At 42.6% G+C, this 23,076-nt stretch overlaps 1 protein-coding gene across 1 annotated transcript in view; it reads left to right on the top strand.

The window, feature by feature from the left end:
- apoba (apolipoprotein Ba) overlaps nt 1-23,076 on the top strand; it is a 37,586-nt gene that overhangs the window by 2,631 nt on the left and 11,879 nt on the right. The window contains exons 3-24 of the mRNA XM_021585085.2: nt 851-963; nt 1,091-1,236; nt 1,469-1,613; nt 1,701-1,853; nt 2,377-2,501; nt 5,393-5,469; nt 5,786-6,242; nt 6,651-6,759; nt 6,888-7,040; nt 7,212-7,423; nt 7,757-7,961; nt 8,161-8,340; nt 8,432-8,635; nt 11,513-11,680; nt 11,833-12,038; nt 12,312-12,494; nt 12,605-12,735; nt 12,849-13,059; nt 13,152-13,324; nt 13,435-13,610; nt 16,632-16,729; nt 20,932-21,305. Coding sequence (XP_021440760.2) covers nt 851-963; nt 1,091-1,236; nt 1,469-1,613; nt 1,701-1,853; nt 2,377-2,501; nt 5,393-5,469; nt 5,786-6,242; nt 6,651-6,759; nt 6,888-7,040; nt 7,212-7,423; nt 7,757-7,961; nt 8,161-8,340; nt 8,432-8,635; nt 11,513-11,680; nt 11,833-12,038; nt 12,312-12,494; nt 12,605-12,735; nt 12,849-13,059; nt 13,152-13,324; nt 13,435-13,610; nt 16,632-16,729; nt 20,932-21,305 — 3,999 coding nt within the window. The remainder of the gene's footprint in view (nt 1-850; nt 964-1,090; nt 1,237-1,468; nt 1,614-1,700; nt 1,854-2,376; nt 2,502-5,392; nt 5,470-5,785; nt 6,243-6,650; nt 6,760-6,887; nt 7,041-7,211; nt 7,424-7,756; nt 7,962-8,160; nt 8,341-8,431; nt 8,636-11,512; nt 11,681-11,832; nt 12,039-12,311; nt 12,495-12,604; nt 12,736-12,848; nt 13,060-13,151; nt 13,325-13,434; nt 13,611-16,631; nt 16,730-20,931; nt 21,306-23,076) is intronic.

The raw sequence follows: 23,076 nt of genomic DNA, 5'->3' as shown, positions 1-23,076 counted from the left end.
GAAGTGCCCTCTGAACAGTTGATGTTGAGATGTGTCTGTTACTTGAACTCTGTGAAGCATTTATTTGTGCTGCAATTTCTGAGGCTGGTAACTCTAATGAATGTATCCTCTGCAGCAGAGGTAACTCTGGGTCTTCCTTTCCTGTGGCGGTCCTCATGAGAGCCAATGCACTTGATGTTTTTTGGGACTGCACTTGAAGAAACTTTCAAAGTTCTTGAAACTTTCCACATTGACTTACCTACATGTCTTAAAGTAATGATGGACTGTCATTTTGCTTTGCTTATTTGAGCTATTCTTTCCATAGTATGGACTCGGTCTTTTACCAATTAAGGCTATCTTCTGTATACCACCCCTACATTATCATAACACAACTGATTGGCTCAAATGGATTAAGAAGGAAAGAAATTCCACAAATTAACTTTTACCAGGGCACACCAGTTAATTGAAATGCATTCCAGGCAACTACCTCATAATGCTGGTTGAGAGAATGCCAGGAGTGTGTGAAGCTGTCATCAAAGCAAAGGGTGGCTACTTTGAAGAATCTCAAATATAAAATATATTTTGATTTGTTTAACACTTTCTTGGTTACTACATGATTACACATGTGTCATTTTATAGTTTTGATGTCTTCACTGTTATTTTATAGTGTAGAAAATAGTAAAATAGAGAAAAACCCTGGAATGTGTAGGTGAGTCCAAAATTTTGACTGGTACTGTACATCTAAAACGTAGCCAGTGGCTAGTAGCTAGTATATTAGAAGTATTGATATACATTTTATAATACTTGATATAATACTTGTACATTCAGTGACATTATTCAAATTGATTTGCCTATTATTTGTGATCTCCAGTGTCAGCAAGGTTTAAGACCTTTAAGAAATATGTGTACCAATACACAACAGAGAGCAAAAATGGTGTGACTGGTACATCCAAACTCAGTAATGGCCCCAAAGTCACATGTCAGGTATGTCTGTTTGTTTTTGTGGCTCCACTTTTTATTGTTTCTCCTGGTAAACGGGGGAGCTCTTATCTTACTGCCCCTCCCTCTCTCTGTTTGCTTCACCTCTCTTGTTATTATCCTCCTCGTTTAGGTTGAACTCGAAGTCCCACAAGAATGCAGCTTCGTTCTTCACACAGCGAACTGTGCTCTCAGTGAGGTTTCGGTCATCGACCCTCAGGGAGAGCCTGTGTATAGACAGGCCGCAGGAGCTGATGCCTTCCAGGCTGCTATGGAGAAGTCAGTGGAAACATTTACCATAAAGATAAAACATGTATTGTCAATTTGATGATTTGAACATAAAATGTTCTCCATCACTTTCCATCATTTTTTAACCATTTCAATCATTTTTCACTTGTAAAATGAATAACACTATTTATTAGTCTATTATTATTAGTCCAGTGAAAGAACAGATCAACTATAATTAATTTGACAATGTTGACTTATTGTCTGGTGTGCCGTTTGTATTCAGGAACCCTCTGAAAATCACATGGGAGCCGGTCGTCGGGATACGCCTCTACCCAGAGCCAGATGAGCCTGTCAACATCCTGAACATCAAGAGGGGTATCATCTCCGCACTCAACGTCCCTGTCATGGAGGAGAGCAACGACATTATGGTAGGTCAGGTGATTCTTAGAAGTGCACGATTGCACTGAGGGAAAGTGTGGGAAATATTGATGTATATTTTTCCCTTTCCTCATTAGAACACTGTGCATGGCCTGTGCAAGACTGACTACACGGTCAACTCCAGGAAGGACATTGATACAGATGTGACCCTCACCAGAGATCTGTCTCAGTGTGATCAGTTCCGCAGAATGAAGCTCCCCAGCAGCCCCCTGGCCCTCCTCCCAAGCCTGGTGAGACCTGACTTCAAAAACATTAAACCTGTACACTGTGTTGAAAATGTTGTGGATTCCCTCTGGGTCCACCCATACAGTTATAGGATCTTAATTTGACCAGTTTCTCACAGTAGAAAAATAATCAGCAACAGGAAATGTGAAATATTGTGTGGATTATAATTAATGAACATTTTTGTAGGGGTTGATACAAGTGAAAATTACAAACTTTAGAAGCCTTTTTTTTAACCTTGAATACACTACAATATTTCCTGCAACAACAGGGTGATCAAATTAAAATCCTACACCTGTACAAAAATGTTTGCTCTCAAAGTGACTGCTAAAAGTGACATAAAACATATTATATGATGTTATTTTAGAGCAATTATAGTCTATAAAATATATGACATTTCAAGGAAGTCCTGAACAAACCATACAGCCATTTTGATAGATATGTGTCTTTTCTTATAACTTCAAAAGTGAGATTTTCAGGAAATTTAAAAAAGGTAATAATGTCATTATATGGCTATCACTCTTTCTTCAGCATGGTCCTTTGTCCAAGCTCATCAGTAGTACTCAGGACTGCAACTATCAGTTTGACAACAGGAGAAAGCATATGACCAATGCTGTGTGCACAGAAAAGCACATCTTTCTGCCCTTCTCACATGAGTAAGTCACCGACAAACATTTATGTGTATGTGCGGTGTGCAAGTGTGCGTGTGTGTGCTAGGGTTTAATTGCGGGAACTGGGTTACCAAGATTTCCCACCCAAACCCATTCTCGTTTCCCGAGATAAATAATGGCATGATCAATCAACACAGTGTGTGTGTGTGTGTGTGTGTGTGTGTGTGTGTGTGTGTGTGTGTGTGTGTGTGGTTGTAGCCTACTGTGGGCCTATTACGCAAAGTCGCCATTAATTCAAAGCGCTACGTGTGAGGGGTTCTTCTACCATGCCATTGGAAACACCAAGTAGGCCTACATTCTACATCAGATCAGCACTAAAAAAAGATGGCCATAGCCTACCCTCCCCAAGAATCCCCCAACATATCACAACTGGTGAGAGAATATGCAGAGAACGAAAAGGGCATATTAGCTTAGATGCAGAAATACAAACTATGCACTTGCAACATATCAACTCGCTGGCTTCATTCATACATTAGTCCAGTCATCACAATGCTAGCAGCTTACCATATTTACTCAAAATGAAGTCCCCAATAGAAAACATCCCTTACAAACTAAGAAAAGAGTGTTCCTCAAGGGTTCTTTGAAAAGGGTGAGGGTTCTGTGTGGAACTATAATGACTCAAAGAACCCTTTGAGCCTTTCAATGGTTCTTTGCGTTCACAGTGGTGGTTTGCTCACAGCTCTTTTTGTGCAACAGTGAATGAGTGTCATTCCAGTTTATCTAATCTGTTGTGCTATGCCATTACATGTTAAATGTGATTATGTCCAGTGATGGTGTCTTGTGAAAGACTCATATATGGCCTTGCGTCAATTGAGAACTGATGTCTAAATCAGGTTCTCAAACCTCTCCTCAGGGACCCCCAGCCATTCCAGAGCTAGCACACCTGATTCAACTTGTCAATTAACACAACAATAAAAACTATGGAATTTTAACCATACTTTAACCATGTCATTTGAGGGCTGAGGGGATAGGATGTATATTTTAAGTGTTTGGACCGCAGTCATAGACTGTTCTCTTTGCTACCGCACTTCACACTTATTTTTCTTAAAACTGCATTGTTGGTTAAAGGCTTGTAAGTAAGCATTTCACTGTAAGGTCTACCTACACCTGTTGTATTTGGCGCATGTGACAAATAACATTTGATTTGATAAAGAACATTTGAAAAGGGTTCTGTACAGAGGTAAAAATGGATGTAACGATAGCGGAACCCTTTTTGGTGATAAATAGAACCTTTTTTTAATAGTTATTTTTTGGGAACAAGTTCTCTATAGCACCATCATGGTTCCATTTAGAACTGTATGAGCATGGTTCTTTATAGAAGCTTCAAAAAGGGTTCAATTTAGCACCTAAAAGGATATGCTATCTTTACAAGCCAAATAACCCTTATTTGGCACTATATAGAAAAATGTATTTTTAGTGTGATAGCTACTTGCATGGTTTCTGTAAATATAATTGCTTACTAAGTGTGCAGGCTACACTCGACCTCTCGACGCAGTTACAGTAGACAATGTCCAATCTCAATATCCATACGTTAAAATTTCCAAACTAATGTGTGGCACTGGCAGAGACTCAAAATATAAACTGTTGCTAATCACAAAATGGCAGATACACTGTGTCCACAAATGCGCTTGAGGAAATAGACATTTGCAATTTTGTTTCATGATGTTAGGCCTATGCTAACAAAAGTGAGCTCACGGTGGGATACTGGTCAGATTCACGGACAATTTATCAACTGCAATATCCATGATTCTCCTCTGCTACCCTAGGCCTGCTTAGCTTATCTGTTTGTATAGCGGAGAATCTCATGTTCCCTGGGACAAAGTTACCACAATAAGTGTATTATCATCAAGTAAAAACAGCCACAACCTCCCCCAACTCCCCAATTGCCAGGTGCAAGCCAGGGAAGAGAAAAAGGACAAGAGAAAAGCTGTCTGACATCTTTCAGTCAAAGATATACTAAAACAAATGTCATTTTCACTAGACCTCATAATATTTTACTAATCGGCCATCAGTGCTTCATAAGACTACATTAAAACTAGGCTACATTGCCTCCCGAGTGGCGCAGCGGTCTAAGACAGTGCTGGAGGTGTCACTACAGACCCGGGTTCAATCCCAGGCTGTGTCGCAGCCAGACGCAATCGGGAGACCAATGATGCAGCGCACAATTGTCCCAGCGTTGCCCTGGTTAGTGGAGGTTTTAACTGGCCGGGATGTCCTTGTCCCATCATGCTCTAGCGACTCCTTTCCTTGTGGCGGGCCGGACACATGCACACTGACTTCAAATGCTAGTTGTACGGCGTTTCCTCCAACACATTGGTGCGGCTGGCTTCCAGGTTAAGTGAGCAGTGCGGCTTGGCAGGGTCGTGTTTCATGGACACATGGCTCTCGACCTTCGCCTCTCCTGATTCCATAGAGGAGTTGCAGCAATGGGACTAGACTGTAATTACAAATTGGGGAGGAAAACGTTTTTTTTTTTTTAAGTGTTTTGCATGCATGAATGTGATATGGGTGTTGAAAAATGCCAAAGCAAACAATCAAAAAAAACACCAAGAAACACAACAAAATCTAGAAAGGTGTCTGCATGGAGAAAGTCTCCTCCATGAATGGGGAATTGGTGTATTTATCCTGGGACACACCGGGCCCAAGTGTTTCCCATGTAGCTGACGACCCTCCCAACTCCGCCCACCGGCATCCTAATAAGGAAACAAGAACAAAGAGAGAATACGGCAGACAGAGTGGGAGGGTCGTCACAACGGGAATACCTGAATCCCGGTCATTTCTTGTAATTATCACTGGAAAATATTCAACCTTAAATTGTGCGTGTTACAAAAATATTTGAATTGATTTCAGTAAAGCCAATTTTTACCCATCTGCAGGAATAGTGGAATATCATCTGTGGTGACACAGAGCCTGACCTTGAAAGACTCAGCAAAGATCAACAACAGAGTCGTTGGTAAGGAACATGAAGGCATGTACTGTACTATCAGGAAGTGTGAGTGTTGTGTTTGTTGCGATCTGTGATTTCTCTTGCTAAAAATATCCCCTTGTTATAAGAGCTGCATAGCATTGTGTTAACAATTACATATTGATACCATGAAAGCTGTCAGTTTATAACATTAAATTCAGCTCATTTGGCTTGGGTCCTGACCCTGTCGTTTGGCCATTATATGTCAAGTAAAGTGTCAATTATTAAGCAGATAACATGAGTTGAAGGGAACTTCTTGAAGGATTTTCCATACCTGTTCTTTTCTCCCTGTACGTTGACGTAGAGGTTGAAACCAGCCGCATTCAACCCCTTCGCATGGAGTACCCAGAGGACAAGGCTCCTACTCAGACCAAAGAAGCTGTGCTGAGCACGCTGCGAGACCTCAGCGGTCTGTCAAGCACTGACCAGGGCCAGAGGAGGCCAGGTCTCTTCCAGAAACTGGTCTCCAAGCTCCGTGCTCTAAAGAACGAGACACTGAGCCCGGCTGTGGAAGAGATGATGGTGGAGGGTGGTATGCTGACCTGGCAGGCCCTGGCCCAGTGTGGAACACCAGAGTGCACCAGTGCCATCCTCCAAGTCATCAGGACGATGGACAGCAACGCTGTGGAGGGGGATGCCTTTGTGTACGCCCTTAGCCTCCAGTCGAGCCCTGATTCCCACCGGGTCAGAGATATGCTCAGTGTGGCCCAACACAGGCAGAGCAAAGCCATTATGTACGCTCTGGCAAACACAGTCAAGAAGTAAGTGAAATTACACTCTTTACTATTTTTACTCTACCTCAAAATAACTGAAATCATCGATATCTCATCAATTGCCTTTTTTTGGGAGGGGGGACTATCGTTGAAGTTTATTTGACTGTAACCATAACAGCTTTGTAACTTTTTAGATTTTTTTATTCAATTAATTGTTGAAGCTAACCACCATAGGGCAATAATTACCATCACAACTAGGGTTGCAAAACTTTCAATAAATTCTCTGGTTTTCCCGAAATCCTGGTTGGAGAATTACAGATTTCTTGCTTAATGCTTATACTCCTCCAACCGGGATTTCAAGACAACCAGGGAATTTATTGAAAGTGCCCAAAATGTTGTAACCCTAGTCACAACACAATTCAGCACTGTTAACATATTCCCAACACTCATCTGCAGGTTCCACCCAGGACATCCCACCGCTGAGGTCAAAGATGTGAAAGAGTTCATGGATACCATGTTGGGAGACTGCTCAGGGAATGAGGATATGACTTTCCTGACACTAAGGGTATACAACTGCTTATACGCAATATTAAAAGTATTGTTTTAAGTATTGTGTTGTTGTATATCTAACATACATATACAGCTAGTCAGTATTGCACCTTGCAACTTAATTCTTTCACAAACATATTCCAGGTAGTAGGTGTTATGGGTAAAGCTATGAAATCTACCGGTGATGTCGGTCTGGGCTTGAAGAAGTCCCTCATGAACTGTGTGCAGAAGGGGGCTTCTCTATCTGTCCAGAAGGCAGCAATTCAGGCCTTCAGACTCATGGACATCGACCAGGAGGTGATTCAAAGCCCACCACCATACCCACCACCTAAACCTACTCAATAAATTCTCAACGTTCTTCTTTGAGTTCTCTTCAGTTATATACTTTTATTACTTAGCACACTGTTCATAATCCTATCAATAACAATCTGTACTAATAAGCTAAAAGGTTTGTGCTGTGAATGACAGGTCAGAGAAAGTCTCTTGGAGGTGTACCAGGATGCTGAGAACCCCGTCCAGAAACGTGTGGCAGCTTATCTGATGCTTATGAAGAGTCCTGACGATGCACTCCTTAGCAAGGTGATCACCACGCTGAATGACAAGCAGAACCCACAGGTCAGGAGCTTTGTGGCCTCCCACCTTGACAACATCCGGCACTCTGATGATCCCAAAACGCAGCAGTAAGTGACTGTTTTCTGTATGATATGTTCAGTCACTCCCTATTCGTTTATATACGTAGTTTGCAAGGTTAACTTAATATGTTTGATCACAGTGGTAGAAGGTGTCGTTGTTTTCTGCATCTCCTACTGTATATGTTTTTGACACCTGTGTAAGAAAATCATCTTCATTTAGTTATATTTTTCATGTCTGTCCAGCTACAAAATCATGGACATGATTGTGTTCAATAGAATCACAGCAACAAAATAATACCCTTTATTTTCCCAATCCCCATAATCACTTGTGCAACACAAACAAGTTGTGGGTTCTGAAAAGCGCTCTCTCTTTTCCTCAAGAATAAGACAGTATATCGAGGAGGCATTGCAAAACCATCAGCATCCTGCTAACCCTTTCACCACAATGTCCCGCAACTACAAAATGGACACTGCCATGGGCTCCATGAAGGGCAACATGATCTTTGATTCCACTGACTCCCTGCCAAAGGAAGTCCTGCTGGAGACCACCCTCAAAGCCTTTGGGTACAATAGTGACATGTTAGAGGTAATGTTTGAAAATACTTTAGAAACTTATTTGGTAAATATGATACAAAAAGTGTATTTATCTAATAAATGAAACATTTTCTTTAAATGCATATTATTTCAAAGAATAATTGCATCTATATTGGTGTGATTACATTGATATCTTGTCTCCCCTTTGTGTTTTTTAAGTTTTATAACATATTCTCACTTCTTTTTTTAAGGTTGGTATTGAAGGTAATGGATTTGAAGCGAGACTTGAGGCCCTTTTTGGAGAGCAGGGTTTCTTCCCTGACTCGATCTCTAAGGCCATGTACTGGGCGGGTCACAAGATGCCAGACTCGGTCAAGCAGGTGCTGGAGAACTGGATCCCCCCCTTGAGGAGTGACAGAAGGAAAAGACAGGTAAAAGTGTATTATTTTATGTATTGATGTTCAAGGAATAGTTTTTTGGTTTGGCCTTTTAAGGACATGTTTAATCCTCCATATCTTACAGGCCCCACAGGACCTCATGAGAGACATTGGACAGAACTTCCAAAAGCTTGTCAGGGAACTTCGCTCTCAAGACTCCCCTGAGGCTATGGCATACCTAAGGATTCTTGAAAATGAAGTTGGATACATCAAGTCCAGTGAGATGGAGCACATGGCCCAGAGCCTAGCCATGTACTCTGAGGTGTTCTTCAAGATCATGCCTCTTAAGGTAAATCATGGTTGACTGAACAGGTCATTCTGAAGGAATGAAGCTGATTAAAGGCCTACCGGGTGGCGCAGTGGTTAAGGGCGCTGTACTGCAGCGGCAGCTGTGCCAGAGACTATGGATTCGCGCCCAGGCTTTGTCGTTACCGGCCGCGACCGGGAGGTCCATGGGGCAACGCATATGGCCTAGCATCGTCCGGGTTAGGGAGGGCTTGGCCGGTAGGGATGTCAGCGTTCAATTGGCATGCTGACTGCAGGAATGTGCACCAGAGCTGTTGCCAGAGAATTGAATGTTCATTTCTCTACCATAAGCCACCTCCAACGTTGTTTTAGAGAATTTGGCAGTACGTCCAACCGGCCTCACAACCTCACCCAGGACCTCCACATCGGGCTTGTTCACCTGCTGGATTGTTTAATACGCAGCGTGGTTAGGGTTAAACATCTTTAATAAAGACGAATACAGAGAAAACACTACAAATATACAAAACAATAAATGTGAAACCAGTCCTGTGTGGTAAAACAAACACAGACACGGAAATAACCACCCACAAATCCCAACACAAAACAGGCTACTTAAATATGGTTCCCAATCAGAGACAATGACTAACACCTGCCTCTGATTTAGAACCATATCAGGCCAAACATAGAAATAGACAAACCAGACACACAACATAGAATGCCCACCCAGCTAACGTCCTGACCAACACTAAAACAAGGAAAACACAAGAACTATGGTCAGAACGTGACATAATGTTTCAGCATGATAATGCACAGCCCCATGTCGCAGGGATCTGTACACAATTCCTGTTAGCTGAAAATGTCCCAATTCCATGGCCTGCATACTCACCAGACATGTCACCTATTGAGCATGTTTGATGTTTGGGATGCTCTGAATGGACGTGTACGACAGCGTGTTCCAGTTCCCACCAATATCCAGCAACTTCGCACAGACATTGAAGAGGAGTGGGACAACATTCCACAGGCCACAATCAACAGCCTGATCAACTCTACTCAAAGGAGATGTGTCATGCTGCATGATGGTGGTCACACCAGATACTAACTGGTTTTCTGATCCATGCCCCTGCTTTTTTTAAGGTATCTATGACCAATAGATGCATATCTGTATTCTCAGTCATGGGAAATCCATAGATTAGGGCCTAATTGATTAATTTAAATTGACTGATTTCCATATATGAACTGTAACTCAGTATATTCATAGAAATTGTTGCATGTTGCATTTGTATTTTTATTCAGTGTACGTAGAACCATTGTGGAATAGACGTTGAATTGATGTCTGTGCCCAGTGGGAAATATGATTTCAATTATCTCCATACACTAATTGAGTTAAAGTGAACTTACCCACACCAAAAGCAGTGTCGGTCGGTGATGTTTAAGATGAGGGAGGACGATTTTTTTTTGTTATAAGCATACCTTATTTCTATTACAGCACATTGGCTGACTGTCATTCATATTCCATTCACCCAGCTCAACGTAACGTCGATAGGTTTAGGCTACTACATTATACTCTAATTTTCCCTATACCTATCATGAGGTTGCTACGACTTGGCCTATGAATGAAAGTTTACAACTTAGGTGCAAAATTAGAGTAATCAAGGTGACATTCAATACTGCCTTTCACACTCTTGCCTGCATCTAGATGATCTAGGCCTAGGGTGTAATCATTAGTCCAACAGTTGCAAACGAGAGTTTCAATTGGATAAATTCAGGTATGTTTATCACACGCAAACAAAGCTCACAGCATGATCATTGTGCTCATTTTACAATTACTTCTAGCATCTACGCGTTCTCCTTCTCTCACCTTTTCCCTTCGCTTGTGGACTTCATTGCACAACACATCAGCTGTCTGTGACCAGACGAAAAAACCTTTCCAAGCCAAACCTTCATATCATAACCGCTAACCGCTACACACAGCTTACATCATTGTCACCATATTAGCTAATGTCATAGCTAGTCAACATACCTACTAGAACTAACGTGTTAGTAAACCCTCTACAGTCATGTGGTACAGTGTACAGTCAGCAAGCAGTTTAGCACTTACACCGGCAGGCCTCGATGGCAATGAATTAATAAATCCAAAATCTTACATTGACTTGGAAGAGTTCCAGTGTTGGATAGCCATATCCAGCTAGCTAACATAGCATCCTTCTCTGTTTGAGCCGGCTATGAGTAGGCTAAACTAGCTAGATGCATTCGCTAGCTAAGAAAAAATGCAAGTGAAAAAAATACAACTAAATATGTCTCTCTCTCTCTCTCTCTCTCTCTCTCTCTCTTTCGCTTCTCCTTCATTTTTAATGAAATGAATTTGTTCAAAACTGTTCAACTATTGTCTTTCTTTCTCTTTGAGTCAACTACTCACCACATTGCATGCACTGCAGTGCTAGTTAGCTGTAGCTTATCATTCAGTAGTAAATTGAGTCTCTGATCCTTTGATTGGGTGGACAACATGTCCATTCATGCTGCATGAGCCCTGATAGGTTGGAGGACATCCTCGGAAAGTTGTCATAATTACTGTGCAAGTCTATGGAAGGGGCTTAGAACCATGAGCCTCCTAGGTTTTGTGTACCCAGAGGAGGACGAAAACTAGCTGTCTTCCGGCTACACCATGGTACTACCCTACAGTAGGCTGTTGAGGCTACTGTAGACCTTCATTGCGAAACAGTGTGTTTTAATCAATTATTTGGTGATGTGAATATGTTTAGTATAGTTTTATCTAAAAAGGAAAACTTTTTAAATGTTTCACTATTTTAATTTGTATGAAATTCACTGAGGAGAATGTTCCTCCCCTTCCTCTTTTGAGGAGCCTCCACTGACCCAAATTCCTTTTGTTTCAATTAACCTTATTCTCTTTATTTTTGCACAGGTCATGCAGTCTCTAATGTCGAGCACTGACAACGAGCTTTATGCCCACTATATCTTCCTGGATGAGAGCTTTTATCTGCCCTCCGCATCTGGCTTACCCCTGAAATTCTCCTTGTCTGGTGTCTTTGCCCCTGGAGCCAAGGGAGGTCTGAGCTTCTCCCCTGGCATGGTAAGCTGCCTGCTCTTTTGTTTCTATTCAATTAAATGTATATGCCTTATGGAAGACTTTGAATGTATTCCAACCCTATTTGAACAAATTTTATGATTCATTTAGGATCCTAGGTTATTTTTAAGTGTGAATTGTGCCTTTCTTACCTGTAGCAGCAGCTGTCTTTCATGCCATCTGTCGGTGTGGAGTTTATTACGCAAATGGGCATCCAAATTCCTGAGTTTGTGGTGGCTGGCATTGAGATGCACACCAACATGTACCATGAGAGTTCCCTGAACGCCAAAGTCACCATTAGCAGAAATGAGATCAAACTCTCCATCCCTGCACCCAAGGGAACCACTCAGCTATTCAGTGTCAGGTGGGAATTACTCTAACTTCTACTTAACATATGTCTACTTAAAATAATTGTTTTTAAATATAATTGGAATGTTAAGGGTAACTCACATACTGTTGTCAGTGTGAATCGCAGTACAGACTTAAGAATCCAGTTGTATCAAATGCCATCATCTTTTAACATAGAAAAACTTTACATAAACCAGCCTCAACTTGAATCAGTTATATTAAGCATTACTATGTAAAAAGTAATATTAAAGATTTTGTCATTATTTTCCTGCATCTCTTCAAAATCCAGCAACAAGCTGATGTCATTGTCCTCCACCCAGACTAAGATGGTGCCGTCGATAGGGGAGGGTATGACAGACTCCACTGAATGCCAGCCCCTGTTTACTGGTATGAATATCTGCACAACACTGCGTTACACCAATGCAAGCTCAACAGATGATGCTCCGTACTACCCCCTTACAGGGGAGAGCAGGTGAGAGTTGATTCCATCGCCAGAATTTCCAAACACATTTGATTTCAACTGCATAATTTTATTGATTCAAAAGATAGTCTTTAAGAGACACATGTCTATCAATTCATTAGGCTTTCTGTGGAGATCCAACCAACAGAGGAGGTAACAGAATACACTGCTGCCATTACTTCTGAAACTCTCAGAGAGGGTAAGGAGGGACGCCAGAAAGTGGACTCTCTGAAGCTAACCCTGAGGGCATCAGGTATGTGTGTCCAATTTAAAAAAAAAAAACAAATTAAGACTGGCAAATTATAAAGCTACCCCAATAGAATGTACATAACATGAATTGAGGCACATCTGTCCTCTTCATATTAGGTTCTGAGCCCACAGAGGCGACCGCAACACTGAAGTACAACCGGAACAAGAACACTCTGACCACTGAAGTCCATGTCCCTGATTATGACATTGAGGCAGGGATTAAGCTGGCAGTCACAGACAGCAATGTGAATGGGAAGAAGATACGTGGCATCACCTTAGATGTGACCAACCACAATATTCCACAGTTGTCTCTAGTTGGTCGTGCCAGGTAAAAGAAAACCCAGAATTATGTTTTACCATTTTGGCAAGGTTGGTAATACTGTAACTAACATGCCTTTCTTTGAATGTTTATTAACTTAGACTTGAGTCCATGGAAAATGGAATGCTGCAAGTCCAGATGACCATCCCGGCCCTGAGTTCAGATGCCTCTGCTACTGCAACCCTGAAGAACACCGATGGTCTAGTCATGCAATTAGAGACGGCAGTCAATATTCCAGAGACTTCCTCCATGCAAACAGTCATTGTGAGATATGGTAAGTGTCATACAGCTTTTTCTCTGTACTGTGTGACCTGACAAAGGCAATTGCTAAATGTAACTACAAACAGAAATTATTCAAGTCTTACATGTGGTTTTCCCATACAGATGACAACAAGTTTGAGGTGGAGATGAAGTCTGACCTGAACTCTGAGATCCCAAAACTCATCCCAAACACAGAAGATTACCAGAGGGCGCTACAAAAGTTCATTGATGACATACTAGATCAGAAGGTGGCTAAGACTGATATGAAAGTGCGGCACATTGTTACCAAAGCCATTGAGGTAAGAGTTGTGTTTTTAAAATACAGAGAGTTCTAAAGTAATGGGAATAATCACTTCTATATTAATAAGGATGCTACCGTGATTACAGCTAGTTCCGAATGAATTGTGAATAGAAATTAAGGATAAATAATGTATTGTGTAATTGGAGTGACTTTTATTGTAAATAAAAATGTAATATATTTCTAAACACTTCTACATGAATGTTGATGCTACCATGATTACGGATAGTCCTGAATGAATCATGAATAATGATGAGTGAGAAAGTTACAGACGCACAAATATCATACCCCAAGACATGCTCACCATTACAATAACTGGGGAGGTTAGCATTTATTTTATTTTGAGGGGAGGTATGATATTTGTGTGTCTGTAACTTTCTCACTTATCATTATTCATGATTCATTCAGGACTATCCGTAATCATGGTAGCATCAACATTCATGTAGAAGTGTTTAGAAATATATTACATTTTTATTTACAATAAAAGTCACTCCAATTACACAATACATTATTTATCCTTAATTTCTATTGGGCACAAAATAATCTGAAACACAACCAAAACAAATAGAAAATGGATCTGTAACGTCCGTTGTTGGTGGAAGAAGGTGAGGACCAAGGTGCAGCGTGGTGTGTGTCCATATTTATTAAAATGAACACGGAAATAACAAAAATACCAAAGGTGCAGACTCCGGACGAAAAACACTGAACTTATAGGGGAGGGTCTGGGTGGGTGTCTGTCCGCGGTGGCGGCTCTGGCGTGGGACGTGGACCCCACTCCACCATAGTCCTTGTCCGCCTCTTAGCCCGCCTCCGTGGCCTCTTTAGAGCAGTGACCCTCGCCGCCGACCTCGGACTGGGGACCCTAGCCACGGGTGAATGGACGGGAGACTCCGGCAGCACCGGACAGGCGGGAGACTCCGGCAGCTCCGGAGAGAAGGGCGATTCCGGCAGCACCGGCGTGACGGGTGATTCTGGCAGCTCCTGGCTGAAGGACGGCTCCGGTAGCTCCTGGCTGACGAGCGGCTCCGGCAGCTCCTGGCTGACGGACGGCTCCGGCAGCTCCTGACTGACGGACGGCTCCGGCAGCTCCTGACTGACGGACGGCTCCGGCAGCTCCTGACTGACGGACGGCTCCGGCAGCTCCTGACTGACGGACGGCTCCGGCAGCTCCTGACTGACGGACGGCTCCGGCAGCTCCTGACTGACGGGCGGCTCCGGCAGCTCCTGACTGACGGGCGGCTCCGGCAGCTCAGGACAGGAGGGAGACTCCGGCAGCTCAGGACAGGAGGGAGACTCTGGCAGCTCAGGACTGGAGGGAGACTCTGGCAGCTCAGGACTGGAGGGAGACTCTGGCAGCTCAGGACTGGAGGGAGACTCTGGCAGCTCAGGACTGGAGGGAGACTCTGGCAGCTCAGGACTGGAGGGAGACTCTGGCAGCTCAGGACTGGAGGGAGACTCTGGCAGATCCGGACTGGAGGGAGATTCTGGCAGCACTAGACAGGCGGGAGCATCAGTAGGGAGGAGACGGAGAGACAGCCTGGTGTGGGGGGCTGCCACCGGATTCTGGTGCAGTGGAGGTGGCACCGGACAGACCGGACCGAGCACCGAGCCTGCCCAACCCTACCTGGCTGAATGCTCCCAGTAGCCAGGCCAGTGCGTCAAGGTGGAATAGCCCGCACTGGGCTGTGCTGGCGAACCGGGGACACCATGCGTAGGGCTGGTGCCATGTACCCCGGCCCGAGGAGACGCACTGGAGACCAGATGTGCTGAGCCGGCTTCATGGCACCTGGCTCGATGCCCACTCTAGCCCGGGCAATACGAGGCGCTGCTATGTACCGCACCGGGCTATGCCTGCACACCGGGGACACCGTGCGCCTCACGGCATAACACGGTGTCTGCCCGGTCCACCTCTATCCACGGTAAGCACGGGGAGTTGGCTCAGGTCTCCTACCTGACTTAGCCACACTCCCCGTGTGCCACACTCCCCGTGTGCCCCCCAATATATTTTTGGGGCTGCCTCTCGGGCTTCCTTGACCGCCGTGCCAACTCCATTCTCCGGTATCCCTCCCAGGTTGTAACCTACTCCAGATAGCGCTGCTCCTTACCACGCTGCTTGATCCTTTGGTGGTGGGTGATTCTGTAACGTTCGTCGTCTTCCTCTGATGAGGAGTAAGAGAGGTCGGACCAATTTACAGCGTGGTAAGTGTCCATTTTAATAAGACAAACTGAACACTACAAAAATACAAAATAACAAAGTGAAACAAAGTGAAACAAAGTGAAACAAACGAAACGGTCCCGTGTGGTAACAAACACTAACACGGAAAATAATCACCCACAACTCAAAAGTGAAACCAGGCTACATAAATATGGTTCTCAATCAGGGACAACGATAAACAGCTGCCTCTGATTGAGAACCATACCAGGCCAAACACAGAAATCCCAAAACATAGAAAAAGGAACATAGACAACCCACCCAACTCACGCCCTGACCATACTAAAACAAAGACAATAAAATAACTAAGGTTAGAACGTGACAGGATCAAACAAGTTTCTAGAGTCTCACGCTTTATGTAATCATTCTGTGCTATGAATATGGGAACAAATATTAAAATGTTCACTACTTTAATACACAATACAAATTTGCCCAATACTTTTGGTCCCCTAAAATGGGGGACTATGTACAAAAAGTGCTGTAATTTCTAAATGGTTCACACAATATGATTTCAAATACTCTCAAATTAAAGCTGACAGTCTGCGCTTTAACCTCATTGTATCAAATCCAAAGTGCTGGAGTACAGAGCAAAACAACAAAAAATTGTCACTGTCCCAATACTTTGAGCTGACTGTATCTTTTGATTAATGGCATCGGCAGTAATTTTTCAAATGTTCTACTCCCAATTGACATGCCTAGTTAAATAAAGTTAAGATAAATACAAAATGTTAACAAATTGCAACAATTTTGATTCCATTGATAACATTTCTCTACAACAATTCTCAACCTAAAAAGTACATCTCATTTTAGGCATGCAACATTTGGCTGGACAAAGTTGCTGGAAGAAACAGGAGGATCCTTGCAGAACTCACTCTACCCACCGTGCCTGAGAAACTGTTCCTTCAATCGTAACTATCTGACAATTCACATATTAAGTGGGGTTGGGATTACAGTGCATTCGGAAAAGTATTCAGACCCCTTCCCTTTTACACATTTTGTAATGTTACAGCCTTATTCTAAAATGTATTAAATAGTTTTTTTCCCCTCATCAATCTACACACAATAACACACAATGACAAAGCAAAAACAGGTTTTATGTATTCAGACCCTTTTCTCAGTACATTGTTGAAGCACCTTTGTCAGCGACTACAGAATTGAGTCTGGGTATGACGCTACAAGCTTGGCACACCTGTATTTTGGGAGTTTCTCCCATTCTCCTCTGCAGATCCTCTCAAGCTCTGTCAGGTTGGATGGGGAGCGTTGCTGCATAGCTATTTTCAGATCTCTCCGGAGATGTTCGATCGGGTTCAAGTCCGTGCTCTGGCTGGGCCACTCAAGGACATTCAGAGACTTGTCCCAAAGCCACTCCTGTGTTGTCTTGGCTGTGTGCTTAGGTTCGTTGGCCTGTGGGAAGGTGAACCTTCTCTTCAGTTTGAGGTCCTCAGTACCGTGGGGCAGGTTTTCATCAAGGATCGCTCCGTACTTTGCTCCATTCATCTTTGCCTCAATTCTGACTAGCCAAATCAAATCAAATGTATTTATAAAGCCCTTCTTACATTAACTGATGTCACAAAGTGCTGTACAGAAACCCAGCCTAAAACCCCAAACAGCAAGCAATGCAGGTGTAGAAGCACGGTGGCTAGGAAAAACTCCCTAGAAAGGCCAGAACCTAGGACGAAACCTAGAGAGGAACTACGCTATGAGGGGTGACCAGTCCTCTTCTGGCTGTGCTGGGTGGAGATTATAACAGAACATGGCCAAGATGTTCAAATGTTCATAGATGACCAGCAGGGTCAAATAATAATAATCACAGTGGTTGTCGAGGGTGCAACGGGTCAGCACCTCAGGAGTAAATGTCAGTTGGCTTTTCGTAGCCGATCATTCAGAGTATCTCTACCGCTCCTGCTGTCTCTAGAGAGATGAAACAGCAGATCTGGGAGAGGTAGCACGTCCGGTGAACAGGTCAGGATTCCATAGCCGCAGGAAGAACAGTTGAAACTGGAGCAGCAGCACAGCCAGGTGGACTGGGTCAGCAAGGAGTCATCAGGCCAGGTAGTCTTGAGGCATGGTCCTAGGGCTCAGGTCCTCCGAGAGAGAGAAAGAAAGAAAGAAAGAAAGAAAGAAAGAAAGAAAGAAAGAAAGAAAGAAAGAAAGAAAAAGAGAGAAAGAGAGAAAGAGAGAAAGAGAGAGAATTAGAGAGAGCATACTAAAATTCACACAGGACACCGGATAAGACAGGATAAATACTCCAGATATAACAGACTGACCCTAGCCCCCTGACACAAACTACTGCAGCGTAAATACTGGAGGCTGTGACAAGAGGGGTCGGGAGACACTGTGGCCCCATCCGACGATACCCCTGGACAGGGTCAAACAGGCACGATATAACCCAACCCACTTTTCCAAAGCACAGCCCCCACACCACTAGAGGGATATCTTCAACCACCAACTTACCATCCTGAGACAAGGCCGAGTATAGCCCACAAAGATCTCCGCCACTGCACATCCCAAGGGGGGCGCTAACCCGGACAGGAAGATCACGTCAGTGACTCAACCCACTCAAGTGACGCACCCCTCCTAGGGCCTCATGGAAGAGCTCTAGTAAGCCAGTGACTCAGCCCCTGTAATAGGGTAAGAGGCAGAGAATCCCAGTGGAGAGAGTGGAACCCGCCAGGCAGAGACAGCAAGGGTGGTTCGTTGCTCCAGAGCCTTTCCGTTCACCTTCACACTCCTGGGCCAGACTACACTCAATCATAGGACCTACTGAAGAGATGAGTCTTCAATAAAGACTTAAAAGTTGAGACCGAGTCTGCGTCTCTCACATGGGTAGGCAGACCATTCCATAAAAATTGAGCTCTATAGGAGAAAGCCCTGCCTCCAGCTGTTTGCTTAGAAATTCTAGGGACAGTTAGGAGGGCTGCGTCTAGTGACCGTAGCGTACGTGTAGGTATGTACGGCAAGACCAAATCAGAGAGATAGGTAGGAGCAAGCCCATGTAATGCTTTGTAGGTTAGCAGTAAAACCTTGAAATCAGCCCTTGCCTTAACAGGAAGCCAGTGTAGAGAGGCTAGCAGTGGAGTAATATGATCAAATGTTTTGGTTCTAGTCAAGATTCTAGCAGCCGTGTTTAGCACTAACTGAGGTTTATTTAATGCTTTATCCAGGTAGCCGGAAAGTAGAGCATTGCAGTAGTCTAACCTTGAAGTGACAAAAGAATGGATACATTTTTCTGCATCATTTTTGGACAGAAAGTTTCTGATTTTTTAAGGATGCGTAGATGGAAAAAAGCTGTCCTTGAAACAGTCTTGATATGTTCGTCAAAAGAGAGATCGGGGTCCAGAGTAACGCCGAGGTCCTTCACAGTTTTATTTGAGACGACTGTACAACCATCAAGATTAATTGTCAGATTCAACAGAAGATCTCTTTGTTTCTTGGGACCTAGAACAAGCATCTCTGTTTTGTCCGAGTCTAAAAGTAGAACATTTGCAGCCATCCACTTCCTTATATTCTGTGGCTTCGAAATGTACAGCTGTGTGTCATCCGCATAGCAGTGAAAGTTAACATTATGTTTCCGAATGACATCACCAAGAGGTAAAATATATAGTGAAAACAATTGTGGTCCTAAAACAGAACCTTGATGAACACTGAATTTACAGTTGATTTGTCAGAGGACAAACCATCCACAGAGACAAACTGATATATTTTCAACAGATAAGATCTAAACCAGGCCAGAACATGCCCATGTAGACCAATTTGGGTTTTAGCGCTATGATGGGGTCTAAAACCAGACTGAAGCATTTCATATACATTGTTTGTCTTCAGGAAGGCAGCGAGTTACTGCGCAACCGCTTTTTAGAGGAATGGGAGATTCGATATAGGTCGATAGTTTTTAATATTTTCTCGGTCAAGGTTTGGCTTTTTCAAGAGAGGCTTTATTACTGCTAGCCTCCCAGTCCCTGCCGCTGAAAAACATCCCCACAGCATGATGCTGCCACCATCATGGTTTACCGTAGGGATGGTGCCTGGTTTCCTCCAGATGTGATGCTTGGCATTCAAGAGTTAAATCTTGGTTTCATCATTAGACCAGAGAATCTTGTTTCACATGGCCTGAGAGTCTTTAGGTACCTTTTGGCAACCTCCAAGCGGGCTGAAATGTGCCTTTTACTGAGGAGCGGCTTCTGTCTGGCCACTCTACCATAAATACCTGATTGGTGGAGTGCAGCAGAGATGGTTGTCTTTCTGGAAGGTTCTCCCATCTCCACAGAGGAACTCTAGAGCTCTGTTAGAGTCACCATTGGGTTTTTGGTCACCTCCCTGGTGGCCACCTCTAGGAAGAGTCTTGGTGGTTCCAAACGTCTTCCATTTAAGAATGATGGAGGCCACAGTGTTCTTGGCGACCTTCAATGCTGCAGAAATGTTTTGGTACACACCCCCAGATCTGTGCCTCGACCTCATGGCTTGATTTTTGCTCTGACATGCACTGTCAACTGTGGGACCTTAAATAGACAGGTGAATGCCTTTCCAAATCATGTCCAATCAAATGAATTTACCACAGGTGGAATCCAATCAAGTTGTAGAAACATCCCTAGGATGATCAATGGAAACAGGATACACCTGATTCTAAGTCTCATAGCAAAGGATCTGAATACTTATGTAAATAAGGTATTTATTTTTATAATTGTTTATACATTTGGGGTCTGAATACTTTCCGAAGGCACTGTATTTCCATGTCAATCCTTTCCATTTACTTTAACCATATCTACATGTACATGCTACCTCAATCAGCCTGACTAACCGATATCTGTATATAGCCTCGCTACTTTTATAGCCTCGTATATAGCCTGTCTTACTGTTGTTTTATTTCTTTACCTACCTATTGTTCACCTAACACCTTTTTTGCACAATTGGTTAGAGCCTGTAAGTAAGAAATTAATTGTAAGGTCTACTACACCTGTTGTATTCGGCGCACGTGAAAAATAAACTTTGATTTGATTCAATTCAGGAGATACAATTAAATGTAATAATGGCAACGTGTAAGGGGAAATCAGGATAAATTCTTCGCTAATAGCAATTAATTAATTTGTCACTTTCTTTTTTGTTTTTACTACAGTGACAGTTTATTCAGATACGAGTTCAACCAGAACAAAATGGCAATCTCCCTTGTTTTGCCTTTGGGAGGAAAATCCTCTGAGGAGTTAAACATTCCCGCTACCCTGTCCATTCCTGCCATTGATGTTCCTGAAATAGGTTGGATGGTTCCTGCCAATGAGATCCAAATCCCAACTTTCACCATACCTCGCTCTTTTGACATCGTGCTGCCCTTGCTTGGCCTTGCTGAGGTGACCTCCAAAGTAAACAGCAACTTCTACAACTGGGAGGGATCCATCTCCGGGGGCAACAACACTGTTGATGTTCCCAGCTATATTGCTCATTTTAAAGTCAAGGCTCAGTCTCCTGTCAGCCCACTCGCCTACAGACTTGAAGGTAAACTTTGCTGATCTTTCCATGTTTCATTAGGGGTTCATAGTGAAGCTCTGTAACCTATTGTTATTCTTACATTTTGTTTTTCCTTGACATGGTCAAATAACTCAAGCATAGATTGGTAATTGTTTTTTTTGGGGGGGGATACAGAAACTAGAGGCCATGAGCAACTTTGTTAAAAATGACTGAACTGATTGGCCTATAGATGACGCTGGTATGATGCACTTTGCATCATATGATGCAAAACGCAGCATCGTATGATGTACAATGCATCATTCCGCCTGTATTTCTGTATTTTGGAAGTTATATATCTTGAGAACTTGATTGCTGACATGCAAAACATTTTGGGTCTATATCAACAATGGACTTATGCAACAAATACCAAAAGATCATTTTTGGGTGTAGTTTTCCTTTAAACTCTCATATCCCCTGCCATTTGACCTAGAGTCTTGAAACTTTGTATGTAGTTGTCTGTCATCATGCTGAACAAATTTTCCTCAAGGACCCATAAGGTCCATCAGGATCGATTTTCCTCCATCTTGGACAAAAATAAATAAACATATTCTCACAAACCAAGTCCAAATTACACCAAATGACACCAAATGTAGAATGTAGGTCCATTGTACATGTTTTAACTTAGTCTTAAGTTTGAGAAAAGCTAAGTGATTGATTAAGAGATGGCTGAGTTATTGATAAATCAGGAAATCTGATTTTAAATGTCTATCTAAATCCTTTATAAATCCACTCCACAATGGCCTGTTTTCTTGGGGTCATCAGAGACGTTACCTTGATGAACTATGTTACATTTTGGCATTGATATCTTAAAAAATAAGAAAACTATTAACAATTAACTTTTTTTAATATGTAATGCTAATGTTTAAATTAATCCGAAAAAAAAAACGTATTCTCATGGACTAAACTTAAGATTCATTCAAAATGTGGGCCTTGGACTCACCACAAAAGTCCCTAAAGAGTTTAAGAAAATAACGTTGATGCATTCAAAGATGTACACAGTATACCAGTAGATGCATATTAGCACATATGTTAAAATATGCTACAAATACTTTGAAAATCTTCTTCTCATGAACCATACGACCAAATGACACCAAATGTAGAATGTAGGCCCATGGTACATGTCTTAACTTTGTCTTAAGTTTGAGAAAAGCTAAGGCATTGATCAAAATATGCCTGAGTTATTGACAAATCTGATTTTATGTGTCCATTTAAACCACAGTAAATCAGCTCCACAGTGGCTGTTGAACTTGAAACTTGTCATCGCTATTATGGACGTCCCTAAGATGAACTACAATGAATTTGGTATTGATATCTCAAAAAACAAGGAAACTTTTAACAACAAATTCTTTGCATATGCAACGCTAATGCTCAAAATCATCTGCAATCATCTTCTCCTCATGAACCAAGATTCACTCCAGATTTTGTATTTAATGCTGTCATATAAGATATACAGTATTTCAAATTATATTTGTGTAGTGATTTTCTTGACCACACCTACAGTCTTGCTTCGGTACTTTGGTGCTGCAGTTTAACTCATAGACCGCACAATAGAGAAGTCGGATTTGAAAATTCCTAATAAGACACTTTAGTCTTCACCTTTGTATGCAAAACCATATTTGGTACATAGACTTACCACATTAATCTCTAATGAGTTTAACAAAATAAAGTCCCAGAATTCAAAGATGACTGCAATATACCCATACACTAAGGCTGAAACTATTTCACAAGTCTTAACATTAACCATTAGTCAAATTGACTC

The sequence above is a fragment of the Oncorhynchus mykiss genome, chromosome 25 (assembly GCF_013265735.2).
Source record: "Oncorhynchus mykiss isolate Arlee chromosome 25, USDA_OmykA_1.1, whole genome shotgun sequence".
Classification (NCBI taxonomy): domain Eukaryota; kingdom Metazoa; phylum Chordata; class Actinopteri; order Salmoniformes; family Salmonidae; genus Oncorhynchus; species Oncorhynchus mykiss.
Note: the sequence above shows the minus strand (reverse complement) of the source record. Positions and strands in the feature narration are given on the sequence as shown.